General features: G+C 31.6%; 2 protein-coding genes and 1 non-coding gene across 3 annotated transcripts in view; 1 reads left to right on the forward strand and 2 right to left on the reverse strand.

Annotated features, from left to right (window-relative positions):
• Nucleotides 1-5,301: 5,301 nt before the first annotated feature.
• Nucleotides 5,302-5,397, reverse strand: Trnay-gua. The gene is made up of 2 exons: nt 5,361-5,397; nt 5,302-5,337 (listed from the first exon to the last, which is right to left on the reverse strand). It is a non-coding gene; the product is annotated as a tRNA-Tyr (tRNA).
• A 5,907-nt stretch (nt 5,398-11,304) lies between these two features.
• LOC105622524 lies at nt 11,305-13,060 on the forward strand. Its single transcript, XM_012203940.1, has 4 exons — nt 11,305-11,443; nt 11,527-11,661; nt 11,961-12,182; nt 12,248-13,060. The coding sequence occupies exons 1-4, from the start codon at nt 11,305-11,307 to the stop codon at nt 12,901-12,903; spliced, it is 1,152 nt and encodes a 383-aa protein (XP_012059330.1). The 3' UTR covers nt 12,904-13,060.
• A 953-nt stretch (nt 13,061-14,013) lies between these two features.
• Nucleotides 14,014-18,849, reverse strand: part of LOC105622526 (pyrroline-5-carboxylate reductase) — a 5,193-nt gene continuing 357 nt past the window's right edge. Inside the window, exons 2-7 of the mRNA XM_012203941.1 lie at nt 16,987-17,124; nt 16,731-16,801; nt 14,949-15,125; nt 14,621-14,833; nt 14,207-14,372; nt 14,014-14,135 (exon numbers count right to left, since the gene is read on the reverse strand). Coding sequence (XP_012059331.1) covers nt 14,014-14,135; nt 14,207-14,372; nt 14,621-14,833; nt 14,949-15,125; nt 16,731-16,801; nt 16,987-17,124 — 887 coding nt within the window. The remainder of the gene's footprint in view (nt 14,136-14,206; nt 14,373-14,620; nt 14,834-14,948; nt 15,126-16,730; nt 16,802-16,986; nt 17,125-18,849) is intronic.

Consider the following 18,849-nt stretch of genomic DNA (forward strand, 5'->3'; position numbering starts at 1 on the left):
CCCAATGCAAATGCAACCTAAAGACCCGGCGGCTACAATATATCGAACCAGGAAACTGGGCAGCTTGTGTTTCATTGTTCGCCACAATATCTACTCATTCTGATAATTAATTTTGTACCTTCAGCTCCTGCAGGTAGTCTAACCTTAGCTTTCGTACATTTCCGAAGAATTCCCCTTCCCATCTTTCCACAGGAATGTTCGATATTGATCTACGTCAATATTCCAGCCACTACAAGCAATCATGGCCTTAATTAGATTTCCGAAAGTAACACGCAGGTCTCATTAGTGCGTTGCGATCTCACGATATCATGAACGTACATATATTAACTCTTTCTTAGATATTAACGGAATGTTAAAAAATGTTTTTTTTTTAATTCAATCCAAGAGTATTTTAATAAGTAATTCAGACTAAAAAAGTAATTTTTTTCAAAACTACCGCCAGAATTGCTAAAAATAATCAGCACGACACATTTCCGCCAAGTGATGTGCTGATAGCGATAGTTAAAATTGTTTTAAAAATGTTTATAAGGCGAAACAACTTTTGAAAATAATTTATTCGTATAGAACTCGAGCGGAACTATTGTTAAAAATGCCCAAAATTATCGGGTCGATAAGTTTCCATGGAATTCGAATATTCTAACCTATGTAAAAATTATTAATTGTTGGAATTTTGTCCTGAAACATCATATAATAATCAATCTAGCTTAAAAAAAATGGGAACACTTGAGATATCATAATATTTGATGGCATTTGTACTTTAGAGGAAATTATGCTGGAACGTAAAGTTAACACATTTCTTTAGTTTTGATTTTAAAAATGCAGAACATTTTGTTATTTTTGAAAGAACAATAGAACAATGCAAAGTATACCGGAATCATTATTTTTGAAAATTAATAAAATACTTCACAGACACCCATTTTTTTTGCCTACTTTTGATCAGCATTTCATAATTTACAAATGTCACAGTTTCAACCAAAGCCACTTTTTCTATATGATTTTTACAAGAACCTTTCAATGGATTACGTCTTTAAATTTGATGTACATTATAATGTATACAGTGTTGGAAGAAGTCAACTCGGAATACTAAATATTCAACAATTCAGTAGTTCTTACGATACCGTTAATGTACGCGCGATCGTCCGTCAAACCGGCAGGCTGGAATTTCGGTCGCGGCGATTAAATTATTTCGAACGCAGCTTCTCGTCATTTGAATAACAATAAACGACCATCACGCTATGTACCTTTGTGAAAGCACGATATTGGAAGAGAAGCGACCGGACGGGAGTATCGATGTCGCACGCGGTGACGCGCCGGAAGCCGAATGCGCTAATTGAATCGTTTTGTGTGTCGTTCATGCCGACACTGGGCGAATTTAACGGCCGATTACGCACTATGCCACTGAACAGGAACGTAATATCTCGCGCGTGCACACCCACGCAGATCGAATGAGACTGATGGTACCGTTCGTTTTCCACCGCGAACTCGTATATTCGATCTCTCGTCTCATCGCGTCAAAGAAGCGGCAATCACATGTTTGCGAATCATCCGCTTGGATAAATTTAATCTATGACATTTTTTTTATATAGGTATGTTCTAATTATACAACGAATATATTAATATCGAACTCAATTGCATTTCCTCTCTCACAAGGAAAATTAATTTTGCTGCAGTTAAAATACACGATTTGAAAATAAATCATATGACGTTATGAGTTGGAACTATTGTTATCGCTTTTACTACGATTGTTATTTTTACACTTTTACACTTTTTATTTTTTTTTCATTTATGATTTATTTTATTAATCTTTTATATGTGTTTAAAAAGCATCGCTATTGATAATATATTTCGTGATTCAAAGCCAATACAATTTTTAATGTACATACTGTTTTAGTTTGTAATAAAAATTTTTCCAGATCATAAATCCAATTGATCCGCTTCATATACATCAGTGACAGGAAATAAAATTTCTAATATGCCGTTTTTTTCCGCTTGTTACACGTCAATATTTTAAACATGTAAAAATTTCATTACCAATTACCAGCCGTCAATCCATGTTCGCCGCATCATAAATATTTAAATGTCGATAATTTTTTCAGCATAGATTATGTCATATCACGGTATGTGTGTCGAGCACCGTATTACCATCAATACAAAACGCGTCACCCATGTAATAATGCACACGAGATATTAGCGGAAATCGGTATAAACTAAATGGTTTCTCTACACGCTTGCACGCTCTTATGCACGCGAATTATGTGTGTGTCGCCCGCATGGAGCTTTGATGCTACGCACGAACCGCATTATTGTACAAACGTTTAATTTACGACAGGCTGTCGATAAAGGAATATCATTAGATGTAAACTCAAGTTAGCCAACCGAATATCGCTAAAATTTAAGTCGTCAAAGTTACCCATAATATCTATGATATTCACTCGATGTCATTGATAATCGTGAGTGATTCGTATCTCTGTGAAGTTGGCATATCATCATCAAAATTTAATTAATAGAGTTCTGATTCTTCCTCAAAAAGTTTTAGAATTGTTGATTGATGAGAGTTGTTTCGAAAAGAGTTTTGATGATTAAATACAAAAAAATAATTGAAACTATGCCAATTTCACGTTTTCGCGATACAAAAATTAGTAATAACTTTTTTATTTCAAGTAAAAGTGAAAAAAGTTATAATATTTTTGATAGAATTCTTGTAGTTATCCAGAACTCTAAAGTCTATTCTACAATGAGCTTTTTGTTCCTGCTTTCTTCCTTTTTCTTATTTTTTTTATAGTTTGTCGTTTTGTTTCTTGTCCTTTTTTGTTTTTTGTCGCCCGAGATAAAAGTTGACGAACTTCGAAAGAAACAAGAAACATGTAACAAGAAATACAATTGTCAATGAAATGATTGCAGAAAAAGAAAAAAGTAAGAAACAAGAAACAAATGTTCAAAGAAACTTCTAAAAATATTTTTGCTTATGAAAATTTCAAAAATTTCGGTTCACAAAATGAAAATAACACGTATCAGAAATTATATATAGAATTCTTTGGGGAACAATCAGAACTGTATTAATTACAACGAAATTTTATCAATGAAATATCAATTTCGCAGAGATATGATTTATTCGTTCTTTGTATTCTACGCATTGAGAAAAATTTCAAATTCAAAATTGACGAATAAGAAAATTCTGATCTTATCAATAAGAATTTTGATTATTTCAACTAGAATTATAAGGGCCTAACTTTCACCAACTTCTGATTAAATTAATCGACGATCACACAACTCGCAGAAGTGCCAACAGCAGTTTAATCTAGCAGAACATCTCCTCTCTCTTCCTCTTATGAGACAAACTGTGTTTACTTCTCAATTAGCGATCGATAATTGAATTAATCATCGATTAGAGTTAATTAGAATTAATGAAAGAAGATCTAATAAATAGATTCAACCAGAAAATTCTAATTTATTCATTGTTGAACCAGAATTCTAATTAATCCAAGCAGATTTTTTTTCAGTGCACCACTTAAGATTATAATACTATACGCGTAAAAAAATGTTAAGTATTTTTTGGAAATTATTAATAAATTATCCGCCACGTATATCTCGAATCAATCAAAACATATTTTCACAAGTACTGATCGAATTAATTTTGTTCCATGCATGAATATTGTTTGTGGACAATCAAATGCACATCAATTCTGTAAAAATTCGCAGAAATGCCAACTTGACTTAACTTTGTTCGTGTTACTTGAAATTCCTAAAAATGTTTGCACTTAACAGAGATAAATATGCTTATATCGGGTACTGAAAAGAGAGAAAATGAAGATGCTTCTCTCTCTCTCAAAAAGACAAATAACGCTAACAGACCTATTTCTCTATTACTTTTTTCCCACTTTAATTCGCGGTTCATGAAACGAGCTGTATATCTCAAAGCATACATATATATATATATATATATATATACATCAAAAATTGTTACGGGCCGTGTAAAATACCGCAGTGCTTAAATAAATCGTTTCTCTTCTCTCTGCAATCTATCAGTACGCGTCAGCCGTCGCACCTTCGCGCGCTGGATAATTTATTGCAGTGTGTATCGGACCACCAACAATATAACCAATCTGATGGTCGGCAGAATGCAGTGGCCGAAGTGCCAATAAATATGGATGGAGTAGTAATAAATTATAGTTGGAAAAGACGATTAGAGCGTGCGGCTATAAATTACTGCGGATATATATCGTGAGTGCGCGACTGCACCTTATGGTGCCCCATATGTCCGATAATATGGATATTTTTCGGCCTTTAATCCGTTTAATCGCGAATATTCATAGTTTCATCCGTTCGCCATCGTTTTAAGCTCGTTCGTTCAGATTACGATGCTCTTCGTGCCATCGCGCGATATCGTTATGCTATCGGCAGTCGACAGACACAGAACTATGATAACAACGTGATTTCTCATCTTGCTTAACCAGATTACGATGGCGGGCATACATGTGCATTAATGAACATTTTTGCAATACACATACAGAAAAATATCATTCTATTGCTAAGAAAAGTAATTATTTATTCATTTCAATTTATTTCCTTCTTTTAAGTAATGGTTAACTTTAATGAAGAATATTTTCTTAAAATATTATTTATTACAAATTGTAAAAAAATTCATTCATATATTCAAAATAAGAATTTTATTTTCTTTTAAAGAAAATTAACGAAAGATGTGACTTCATGTAATTAAGCAAATCATATACTTATTTTAATTTAATAATCTTATTAGAATTCGGAATATAATTTAAATAAATTTAATGCTTGGGATGAATTTATGATAGGTTTGCAAATAGATGAACTTTTGAAATATTAGAAACACATAATAATTATCACTTGCATACAGTATGTATTTTTCTTGGGAATTATAAATTTCACACAATCTGTTTTTTTTTGTACTCGCAAGCTTAATATTGGTCAATCACATTAATTGTTTCAGTAGAAGAGAAAGCAGGTCAAAGTTAAAAATTTTACAAGCTGTAAAATATGTTTGGCAATATTAATACACAATTGTATAAAAAATATCTTTCTTCTCTAAATGTTGATATGATGTTGATTTGTATTAATTTTTATTTATTGAATAACAAGTAACGATTAACAGGTTTTTATTTGTTTATAATCGTCTGTGTATATAAAAAATATTTTAAAAAACAGTTTTTAAAACGTGCTCTCAATTTCTTTTTTTAACAAAAATATGTTAGAGACAGATATGATTCTAATTCGTGGAAAGAAGCTCGGTAAAATGAAAGCAAAGAAATCGCAGTCGGGAAAAAAAATTCCTTCGAGCCGGATTCGAACCAGCGACCTATGGATGTCTCTCTCTACCTCTACTCACACTACAGTCCACCGCTCTACCAACTGAGCTATCGAAGGCTATGTGAATGATTTGTAATTTAACCTTCAGAAAGAATCATTACGCTCTAGACATAAAAAACTGAATTTAAAAGGAATTAAACACAAAAAGTTAAGAGAATTAGCTACAAAATAGAGAAGCATTTTTTTTCCTTTTTTTCTCTTGAGAGAAATAAGAAATTAAATGTGAATACGTGACTTCTCTTTATTTGGAAACTAATTCCTTATTCCTAATTCCAGATATGTCGAATCTTTATTCCTTATTTAGTCAATTCCTTTGTATTTAGTCAATTCTTTTGACGTATCCTCGATCTTTTCTTCGATCTACAAGGAATCTTGATGTATACCTGTTATGCGAAAGGTGATCTAATATGAAAGTGACACCATCGCTATGACATGCTCATATTTGTATACGATCGAACGCCAAGTTCTTACAGAGTGATCACACCACTGCGTTGAAGTAACATGTGCAACCTTCGCGAAACATGCATTTATTTTCTTACATACACGCAAGCATCGTCGATCATGCATGCGCTGACATAAGCGGTTGTAATATATTATCCGACGCGCCTCACGATAAAAAAAATCTCGCGAGCGAAGATCCCGTCATGTCGAAGTCGATGGAATTGTGAAACGCGGTCGATCTCGCGGCGGCTCGAAGCTGACCATCCACTTCATGACATTACGTCAACAAAACCATTCAGCAGCTTCATCCGAGTGCACCTGCGTATCATTTTATCTTTATTGTTCAACGAATACGTTAAACGAGAGATCTATCTGTTTTCTGGAACTGAACTGTAAAAAACAGATCTCTTGTAGATCGATGTGAATCTGACACTCAAAAATAAAAATTAATACCGCAAGCCATTTATACTTCGTTTGTACTTGTTTGTACCGATCATTATTTCGTTTGTACCTCAAACAGTTAAACAAAAAGTGAAAAATAAAAAATGGCCAGCGCTCAATTTTAAGATTTTTTTAATTTCATTTATGCCATTCGAAAAAGAATCGTTTGTACCCGTTTATACGTCTCCTTTCGCCAATGGTCTCATTTTGATATCTTTAAAAATGACCGACTTCCCCTCTTGGCGCATTTCCGAAATTTTGAAATCGCTGTATCTCCGAATCTTTGAGGTACAAACGAAAGTAAGAGAGGTACAAACGAGTACAAACGAAAGTAGGAGAGATACAAACGATTCTCTTTCGAATGGTATAAATGAAATTTAAAAAATCTTAAAGTTGAGCGTTTTGGCCATTTTTTATTTTTCACTTTTTGTTTAACTGTTTGAGATACAAACGAAATAATCGGTACAAACAAGTACAAACGAAGTACAAACGGCTTAATTTTTATTTTACGGTATTAATTTTTATTTTTGATAAAGTTGAGCGCCAGGTTCACATCAGTCTCTTGTAGTGTTTTGGAATTTAAAGTGTTATAGATAGATATACATTTGTACTATTCGGTAAAAACGAAAAAGTTCTAGTGCAGTCTAGTATGGGAATAAAAAACAAGTCTAAAGTTAAAATGATACATATATATATATGATACATATATATCCTATTATATTCTATTTAACAAGAGATTTTCTCCCTTCACGTAGAGATCTTCAAATAAGAGATTGGAGACCGTTTAGACAATCTCTGATTGGTTTTCCATATTTTTCAGGATTTTTTTAAGATAAAATGAGGTGCGTGGATATTTCATTCTATCTTAAGCAGGTCCCGAAAAATATGATGGATCAAATGTATGACGTTCATTTTCGTATTTGAGAATTTCTAATTTTGTGCATACATATAGGAAGCATAGCGCGCAAAGTGGAATATCAAAATTATTTTACTCATTGAATTTTCTAAATCTAGGCCTGAGCGAGTTGTATTTACGTATACAATATCTATACAAGGATATATCTTCATTTTAAACCTGTCGTTGAACAGAATATAGGAGAAGTTTCTGCATACAAAAAAATATCATTCTGTTACTAAGAAAAATAATTACTCTATTTTATTATCTTTAATAAAAAATACTTTTTTGATAATAACTTTAAAATATATTTATTACAAATTATAGAAAATTTCATAACGTACTCCAAACAAGAATTAATTTTTTTAAGAATCTTTAATAAAATATACTTTCTTGATAATAACTTTAAGATATATTTATTACAAATTATAGAAAAACTCATAACATACTCCAAACAAGAATTTAGGCTTAATTTTTTCAAGAACATTATAAAATTGATCAAAGAAATGACTTTATATAATAAGCAATCAAATTGCTCTGATTTTTATTTCATTTAAAAAGTAAGTCTTAGTTGAAGTATTAACTCTTTGCAGTGGGCGCACTATTCACTAGAGATAAAATCCTACCGTATTATGAAAGCGTATTATATCATATTATGTATCCTAAAAGAAAACATATGATTCTCCATCCAATGACTACCCATATTGATAGTATAATCAAAACTTTAAAGTTCATCCAGATCAAACATAATCATTGTCTCATTGGCCACTCAAGTTGCTGCATCAAACCAAGTAGAGACTGAGGGTCGCCATTCGAATGCAAAGAGTTAAATTCATTAGAAGATTCACAATATATATTTTGAATAGATTTAATGTTTATGATGAATTTATAGATAGTTTTACGGAACTTATGAACTTTTGAAATACTTGAAACAATTAATAATTATTTACGTACAGCATATATTTTTCTGTATGTGAACGCGCCCAAGTTGTAAAATTCCGACACGCTCCCAGCTGATGCAAGCAGGTAAAGTTAGGTAACAAATATGAGACGGCCATACGCTCGACCATTAAAGGAATAAACGCTGCAACACGTGACAGTCCTCGCCACGAGCCGCTCCAGGAGTCCGCCGCAACGGCGAGAAGAAAAATCGATGTCGCGACGACCACGATGTGCGATAAAGCCATGAATCTAGAAAAAGTAACGACTCACCGAAGACGCCCAGCGTCGTCTGCCTTCCCGGGCCGCTCGTCACCGCACACGCCGGACACCCTCCGAGCTGAGTCGTCACGTTGCGTCACCGTCGTCGAACGCCTTCCACCTCGCTGCACCCTTACGTCCACACATATCACGCGTCACGCCGAAATCCGCGGACGCGCACAACAAAGTTCGCGATCATCCACGACAAACACACGCAAGATGGTGGACCGTGGGGGTCATGTGGCCGGCGTAACTGTCATGGCGAGAAAGATACTCGCTGAGACATCTGTCGGCTACCGTTCGAATTGGTATTCAGTCAACTTCGCTTGAAGCTCACTTGAGAAACATTCGCATCACCGAATTGTTAATTATGATAAATTGCATCCGTAGATGTATGTTTCCATTATAAATGAAATAGATGTATTTCTAGAATTTCAATATTGAAAAAGCTTTCAGGTCAAATAGTTTTAACGCTTGCGAAGTACAATTCTCAAGATCGGGAATACTTTCGTATTATCGAGAATGTGTAATTCTGATTAAAATCACATGAATATCGAGTGAATCTTGCTATTTTTCAAAGAAAATAACGGCTGAGAGAATTTCAATTAATTCCGAACCGCGACAGAGGTCTTTTCAAATTTTTGTTACGATCGCATGGAGCTCACTTGAGAAACTATCGCACATTCACGCCACTGAATTATATTATTCACGATAAACTGCATCCAGGATTAAATTTTCTGTTATGAACGAAATAAATATGCGTTTGGAGTCACGATATCATAGAAGTTTCCACATCAAACAAACTTAAAGTTTAAAAAATCCGTTACTGATTTCAGTTCGATTCCAAGTCGCACAGAGAGGCGGCTTATCGATACAGAAATCGCGGTATAAACACAATAATGATCGTACGCAACGTTCAATATGACACACGATAATTCTACTCACGCAGGATTCACTTTAAATCGGTAACGGTCGCGAAAAATACGGAGCGACTCGAATGCGCTGTCATGATCCGCCATGACGCATTATGAACTGCTTGGCTCGTTTGTCTCGAAAATTTAAAATTATCGAAGTGGCGCCAACGGCGGACCAATCACAGCGCGGCAATTGGATGTATTTGCAATAGTACTTTGCAAATGTACTTTGTGCATGTACTTATGCCATTTCCACCAATGTAAGGTTTGTTTTCTGTGGCTGAACTAGTGTTCTTTTGGAACTTAAAATGAGATAGATATATGTTTCCCAAACAGAATAACAAGTCATTATGATATCAAAATGATGTCAAAATGACTCCAAAATGATCATTAAAAGTCATTTTTCAATCATTTTCGATTTATTTTAATATCATTTTGATGTTATTTAATGTCATTTTGATTTGCTGTTTTATTTGGGTTCATATTTGTTTAAAGCGAGGAAGAGAGTTCTAGAACAATCTAGTGCAAGAATAGAAAACAAACAATAGATTAACTTTAATCTCATTTCAACTTACTCTTCGTTTTTTTCTACTTCTAAAAATTAGAAAAAGATAAAGAGTAAATTGAACACATTGATGGAAACGAGCGTTAATGGATGCGTTTAGTTTTACGCATGATGTATCATTTTATCTTTGTTGTTCATCAATGTGAAATAAGAATAAAATAAACACAATTTGAGATAATAAAAATATCTCTAAGGAGGACAAGGATATGTTGTAAAAAATTGTTGCAAAAAGTACAGCTAAATGTATCTATGCTATATATATCCATTTCTACAATTTAGAGTATAATTTTAATCTCGGTTTAACTTACTTTCTTTTTCCAATTCTAAGAATTAGAAAAAGATAAAGAGTGAGTAAATCACTGACAAGACTATTAAAGACTTCGGACAAATTTTATTAAATTCATGATTTTTTATTACATAATGTTCCATAAATAAATATGCATACTTGTAAAGCTAATGTTCTATATATTACAGAAAAATTACAATTTTTTTCTCTCGCGATTATCTCTGTTGATAATCAAACTTTGATAATAATAAATCACAATCAGGATGAAATCACAATTTTAAAGAAAAATCGAGTATTATTGAATTATAAATGCATAATTACATCTATTAAACTAATAAATCATAAAATTAGTACAATATTATCAGTTTTTAACTCTCTTAATCACTTTAATATTCACAAGGACACTTCCGTAAGGATATCGGTCTTTAATAGTGTCTTGATGATAAAATCGAGATTACAGTTAATGAAAGGGATATTATAATGAGACGAAGAACGACCAAGGAATACGAATTAAATATTTTTAAATATTAGTATTTATAGCTAAATATTCTCAAATTTTGAAAAAAAACTTAATTTTATGATATAAATAATGAATGTCACGCATAGATGCATTTTTATGATTTGTATTTTTATTAATATTGTAATTAGAACTAGGATTAAAGTTTTGCAATTTAATCCTGTAATTTTTCTTGTTTTTGCGCGTTTTTCTCCAATTGTTGGTTCTCGCTTTAGCCGCGTATCTTGAGAGGTCGTTAGTGCACGAGATTGTCTTTGAGGTTGCCTTGTGTGAATCTGAGAAGTAAATAATCTCGCTAAAATCGACGGTTCCATATCACATCAAGTTAAGTTGCATCAAGTGCATCAGATTTCACAGTGATAGCAAGTGACAATCTATCACAATATCGTGCGCGTGACGAAATACACATGATGATCTCGTCGTGCCGTTGTGCTACGAGTAATACGTCCTCTTTGAAATTCATCTATGTCGAGTCAATTCTAACCGGTACAGAGAAACGTCTACGACGTTTTCGCGATCATAAACACTTGGATCCTTCAGCGCTACAAATTGTCCCTCGACAGAACGTGACTTAGCCTTTACGCTTGCTTATCTTTCTTTATTGTTTTCGATCACGCTGTGACGTTTCGCGAAATTTGCTCTCGTTTCACAACACATAACACTCGAAACGCAAATTCACTAATTGTGGAAGATGTGACGCGCAAAATGGAACAGGATGCAGAAAAAACGAAGCTGCTAGAAGAGTACACGAAGGTAGAAGAATGGTTGACAGAAAAGAATGTAGATGGACAGCGGGAAATTCAACACTCGATTGTATTCTACAAGCATGGTGCTAACAACATGGGTAAACTCAAACTCGTTCATATATTCGCTCAGCTCCGAATTCCGATCAGACACTTATCATCACTTTCTCTTGTTAATATTTAGTGTCAGCAGAAAATTCAAATAAATTACAAATGAATGCAGCATGGTTAAAAGGCATCGCTACTGAAGATGTAAATCTTACATCCCGATTCATCCCGCATTCTGAAGCTGGACTTGTAGAAACTTATCTGTTAATAAGTACATTTTTACTAAGTATTTTTTCCAGATAAGTCTTGCAACAAAAGATTATATAAAATTATCAATAACTTAAAGTTACAGAGATTGATGCTTAAGGCTATACTTCGATCAAACACTAATTTATTTAACTCAACAGGCAGAACTGCTTAAGACAAAATCTGTAACATGTAATTAATTCTTAATCTTTTTTCAATACTTTAATCGTATTAATAAAATAGTGCTGATTGTGTTAATTGGAGTTTGATCGCTCTTTATTTCAATTCCTATTAGATTTTATTGCAATTGCATTGTTGTTACAGGAGATATACTGAATTTACAAACAATAGATGAGTCACAAGATCCACTGTCAGTTAGTAATAAGGATTTCGCAGAAAGTTCAGTTAAGTTTAAGCAGAGAAAGAATACAAAACTATTGAAGGAACATAAAGAATCTATGAAACGTATAAAGCAACCTGAAAACTGGAAAATAAATTTGAAGAAAAACGCTAGATTAAAGGGGGAAGAATACATTGGAGTTGGAGGTAAATACAGAGACGATAAACAGATTAGATTAATAGACAAAAAATTAACAGTTTGTGTTTTTCAGGCAAAATAGTGCCAGCTAAAAAGATGGGACATCCCTGCATTTGTCGCATGCATTGTGCGGAAAAGATAGATGAGAAGGAACGCGAGGAATTGCACAAGTCTTTTTGGAGGATCTATACATGGCAACAGCGAAAGCAATATATCGCCAAATCTGTCAAAGAATCTCCGAAACAACGTACTCGATTGCGCAACAATGTTCAGCCAGAGCATTCTTCGAGATGCCGGCAGGTGACCTTCACGTATTCTCTCTTATCAAATGATGAATTCATCACTGTGTGCAAGTCAATGTTTCTCAGCACATTCGCAATATCTGAAAAGTTCGTGCGACATGTGATGGAGAAAAAACGAATGTCACCAAGTGGTATCATCGAACCGGACCAAAGAGGTAGGCATACACCAAAAACTAAGAAAAGTGAGGACATAAAAGAGCGAGTGCGTGAACATATTAGATCCTTTCCATCCGAGAAATCGACAGATCCTAAGGATCGTAGTGGTAGATGTTATTTGGACGCAAATCTAAACATAGCCACAATGCATAAATCCTATGTGTTAAAGTGCAAACAGACAGGTGTACCTGAAAGTGATATAGTGAAAGAAAGTTATTATAGAGAAATGTTTAAGACCGAATTCAATCTTGGTTTTAAACGTGCAAGCTAAGGAAAAGAAACTGATGTCGAATGTTAGTTGAGATAAAGAATGCAAGAAATAAATTTGAATATAAAAAAATATTTCACGTTGGTGCCTAATGATTACAAACATTAAAATTATTTAACATTAAAATTAAAAAATTATTAAATGATACAATAACAAAAAAGCTTTTTAATATTTAATCATTTAATCCTTTATATACAATCCTTTATATACAATCAAATATTAACAAATATATCCAAATACAATTAAAATAATTAAGTATGTAATTAAAAATTAGTTTGAATAGAATAAAGATATTTATTTGTACAAATTTTAATAGGAATATATAAAATTTCCTTTTATATATTTTCTCAATAATTTTTAAGTGTCAGTTTTGTTTAGACATTTTAATCACTTATAATATTTTTACAATTATTAAAAAAAAATTGTAATAAGTACTTTATAAATTATTTTTATAAGAATATAATTTTTACTCTATATTAATTACAGCCTAAATGGTTTATATTATATATATATTGTAAAAATAGTATCAACTTGTAAAAATGTATTGAAAGTTGACTACAAACAATTTGATGCTTCGAAGCGTTTGTAGCGCCAAATAGATTGAACTTATTATTATCATTTAGTCAGATCTATATTTTTGATTTCTCAAAACTAAAAGATAATTTCCAAATGATTAAAAGAAAATCTATTAATACTTTAAGTAATTATTTATATAATCCTACCGACATTATCAGAGAGACCAACAGCAGTATATTTTAAACTGCAACAGTTTAATAATAATAAAAATATTATATATTCCTTAAAATTTCAAATTATCACAAGATCATTATCACATTATTTGTGCTAATGAGCAAATTATCATAGTAATGTGATTATTTTTTTAATATATATAATTAATAAAAATTAATAAATACATCCCCAATATAAAATAGGGGATATCTCAAATGTCATCTTAAAATCCAGTAAAGAATTACTGGTATTTTCAAGTGTAATTATTATATCTTATTTGATATTCTTTGAACAGAAAAACATTATTTACATTATTTTATATCGAGACATTATCATATCTCCTGATATCTTTCTTAAAATATCAATACAACAATAATGTCATTACTAATTCTTGTTGATCTGTAAACTAACTTCTTTACATCGAAGTGTTGCTGCCTCTATAGCGTTGATTAATGCCGATCTTAAGCCATGCTTCTCTAATTGATGAATAGCAGTTATAGTCGAGCCTGCAAATGAAAAAGAAAAATATATATTGTAGCTGAAAAAAATAGAGATTTTAATGTAAGTAAATTCTAACCTGCTGGTGAAGTTACGTCATCCTTGAGCTGTCCTGGATGAAGGTTTGTCTCGCGGACCATTGTACCAGCGCCTAAGACAGTTTGTGCAGCAAGCTTATACGCAATAGGCCTAGTAAGTCCCATTTTAACTCCACCATCGGCCATTGCTTCGATTACCATATATATCTAAGAAATTTTCATTATAATAATAGTCATTTTTTTAAAGATGGAAATAGACTTGATAATTTAAAAATAAAAGAAAGATCGATAACGCGAATTATATGATTCAAAAAACTCGTAAAAATATAAAACTTATTTTTCATTTCTCTATTTTTTTAAATTTAATTCCAATAATTATTTATAAAAACATTACAGCAGATTGTTCACAACTAAAAAAATTGAACTAAAAAATTGAAACTGGAATGGTTGCTCACATAGGCAGGACCGGAAGCGGCCAAGGCAGTTACAGGATCAATGAAATTTTCCGGGACTTCTTCGCAGATGCCTACGGAGGAAAATAGTTTTTCTGCGATCTCCGCATTTTTGTCACTCGCGTATTTTCCACGCGCAAACACCGTAGCACCGCAGCCAACTAATGCAGGTGTGTTCGGCATTACTCTTATCACGGGCGTTTCTTTTGGCAGTGCCTAAAAGTATTCTTTCTGTAGTATGACAACATTGTGCTTTTTTTTCCTTTAAAAATTTCTTATCATAAGCCATAATACATTAACGAATTTTTGTTCGATGATAGAGTCGTATTACCTTTTCTAGTGACTTCAAAGAAATGCCCATGGCGATAGAAAGGAGTAACTTTTTGTTATCGTGTACCCTAAACTCTGATAATACTTTTGGTACAACTTGAGGTTTTACCGAAAGGATTAGCACGTCGCTATGATTGATGATAGGTATATTCGTAAAAACAGTATTTGATCCCATTTTCTGAAAACGTTGAATTAGATATATAGGTTTTGATATACTTAATAACACATTTGACAGTACGTATTTATCTAGAAATTGAAATTTTCTTTATCAAAATTTGATTAAATATTTTTTTCGTATAATTTTATCATTATATTTTTATCATTATAGTTTTTTTATCTTGACAATCGTTTTGAGAAATTAATGACATCATCTTCTATCAAAACATGTAAGACTACTATTATCTGTCATCGTTCATACATTCTTTTATGTATATTTGATGTGTTTGATATCATCTAAGTTAAACCACTGTGTAAATTTCACTTAAATCACTGTGATTTTTTTTTTTAAGGCATTCTGAATTAAACACAAATTAACGTATGTATCATAACATTACATCTACACTCTCTACCAGGGCTTGTATTTAAAATATGTTTTAAATAAAAAAAGATTTATTTAGTATTTATTATTTTAAATAACTTGTCTGACCATTTTTTATTTAATATCTTAAATAAGTTTTCGGAATCTATATATATTTTATATACATTTTTTCAATAAATTATATATTATTTTAGCTAGCCCTGCTTCTTTATTAATATTAACAAACATATAGAAAGTTTTGTAGATTATTAGATCTTGTGTGCTTTCCAATAAGCGACACAGTGCGACACAGTAATCATGTCATCTTTGCTTAATATTGACGAACAGTCAATATGGATATAATGATTCATTGTGTCACATCATGTCATTTGTGCTTGTTCGAAGGCACACCTTCTCAGTTCTTCAGTTCGATCACAGTTTTCATAAGTGAAAATAGAGACTAAATAGAGACGAATATTTCATATTCTTGTATCATACAAATAGAATGATACATACAAATAGAACTTAGATACAATTCTAGAATTCGCGCAGATGATAATAATATAAATACAAAATGTTTGAAAATATCAATAATCACCGATAAACATTTAATACATACGTGATTAGAATATATAGAAATTATAAAACTATATCTTATCATGATAATTCCTTAACCCTGTTAGTTTGTTTGGGTCTATTTATCTAAAATAATTTTTATTTCTCTATTATATCATTTTATACGATGAGTTCTGGCATTTCATAACTTTATTTTATAGGTTAAATCAATTTGATTTAAAAAGTGTTAACAATCGTTTCGTCTTTTTTCTAAAATGTTTAATTGTTACATGTACAATGTTTATTAATTATTTTTGAATTTTCAGTAAACATTTAAACTTGATGTTTTTTTGGTATTTCTTCGTAAATGTAATTTATAAAATATGATATGTAATGATATATAATGTATAAAATATTGACTTTTGATCATAACATATAAATATTTTGATCAAGTTAATCTTTTATTTTTAAAGTCTCACAAAATATTGTGATATGAAATGCGAATGTTTCTTTCTCTCTTTATTAAATATTTTTAATATTAGATATCGCAAAGAATTTACATCTCCGATTATTACCATGGATTCATTACGATGAGAAATCGCATCTTATCACCGGTGGTATTCTTATCAAACAATATATAATGAACAAAAGAAGCATCTTTCGATCTATTATCGGAATCTTCTTTATGTGATAAACTGTTTATTATCTCACCTTAAAAGTTTCAATACTGCCGGTATCATTTGGAAGACAGCTAGCCAATATCATTTCGCCTTTGCTTAAACCTGTAAAATGAGAGAAGTCTCGTGATATAAGAAAATGCGAAAAATAGATGTTCCGAGATGTTTTCAGTAAACTTTTGTTGATCAAATCAATATAACTGATAATCTGTATATTGTTAAAACATATAACATTAAATGAAAAAAATTATATATTATTAAAGAATATATACATAGAAAAAACTATTTACCCGCTCGTATAAAACCTTTAGCAAGTGCCTGAGCCATTTTTCCTCCGCCGAGGAAACCGATTTTCAGCATGTTGATATCGATGTTTAGCGGTATTTTTTGTTTCTTCACCTCACCGTCTGCGAGATGCTGATCACTCACTGTAAAATATAGACGAAAAAAAGATATCACAACTTTGTTCCACAATACGCATTCGCAGCGAAAAAACAAAAGGAACATGAATCACATAAATTATTTTACAATACGCGAAAATCGAATATTATTCGTTTCGACGAACAAGATTATTTAATAAGTCGTTCTACTTCTCTGCATTTCGCAGCGATCTAGTTGTAACGATCGTATTTGTTGTTTTGGAATGGTGATATGAGCGCGATAAGATGGCAACTAAAGCTTATAATTTTTTACGTTGCCGAGGTCAATCTCTGTTCAAACACATTATTCGCATCTCGCGCTCTCGTATCTCCTTTTATTTCTATCGCGTATTATTCCTCCGTCACTTTCTGCCGCGCAGATGGTCTGTATTTTTATATAATCTTACGGGAGATAACAGCAAACTTGTACGTCTTATATGCATGTCGTCTAACTTGAAAAACGCGCAATTGACCGCGTTGACCACCAAACTCGTTTTGTCATTCGGATTGATTTGTGGTATAGTTCAAATATGTATTTTCTGTTCACTGTAGCATAATAATAAAGAAACATTAAATCAGCCTCTCTAAATTTTTATGGATGATCTTTTTACGGACATTCTGATTAAATAATAATTATCGTCTATGGTTACTTTCAATAATAATGTAGTTAAAGTAGATATATTATAATGACATTTAACATTATAAGTGTTACTCTTTTCATTTTAATTATATAAAATATACTTAATCAATATTTTTATTGTATTTTATTAAAATTTAACATTTTTTATATATATTTCACATATATACATCGTAATTTCCTACAATTTCCACTGACTTATTTCTAAAACTTCTAATTGCGCTCCATCTTTAATAATAATAAATAATAGTCAAGTTGATACAAATTTAAGAGGTAGATAAATTTGTCTATGTATTTTTTAATATATTATATATAAGATTAGTGATAAAATTATGATATATGTATAGCATATTATATTATTTTCAATTAAATATTCCTCAACAATTACGAAAGAAAATTTAAAATATTGATAAATATTCTTTAAATAAATAATATCTACATTTTAATTACATAAAATAAAAAATTAAATGTAATTTTACTTTAATTTCATTTAATATAAATTTAGTTACATTAAGTGACAGGAAGAAAGATAATAACAATTAATAAATTAATTTTACATGATATTTAATAACAATGTACAATAAAGCAGTTTAAACTAAAACAGTTTGAAATAATAGAAATATTATTTTTTCGGTACTACACTGTGGCCCGTTTTTACAATATATATGGTTACTTAAAAATTAAAGATTACCATACATTGTGAAAATGCATAGGCCTATGGGACGACACACTTGAACATGACCATACCCAACCCAATTCTATTGCTTATAATTTTTATAAAGGTGAACATGTATTATGAAGAATTTTTTTCAATCAAAACGCCAAAGGAATGTAATGATATCAAATAAATGTATGTACCTTTATTAATAAAAGTTATTAAATAATAAAAAAGACAATGAAAAAAACACTAGGGAAAGAAAACTGTGTGTGTGTGGTGGTGCGTGCGTGCGTGCGTGCGTGCGTGCGTGCGTGCGTGCGTGCGTGCGTGCGTGCGTGCGTGCGTGCGTGCGTGCGTGCGTGCGTGCGTGTGTGTGTGTGTGTGTGTGTGTGTGTGTGTGTGTGTGTGTGTAGTGTAGTGTAGTATAACTACGTACGTA

Source organism: Atta cephalotes (genome assembly GCF_000143395.1).
Source record: "Atta cephalotes unplaced genomic scaffold scaffold00046, whole genome shotgun sequence".
NCBI lineage: Eukaryota > Metazoa > Arthropoda > Insecta > Hymenoptera > Formicidae > Atta > Atta cephalotes.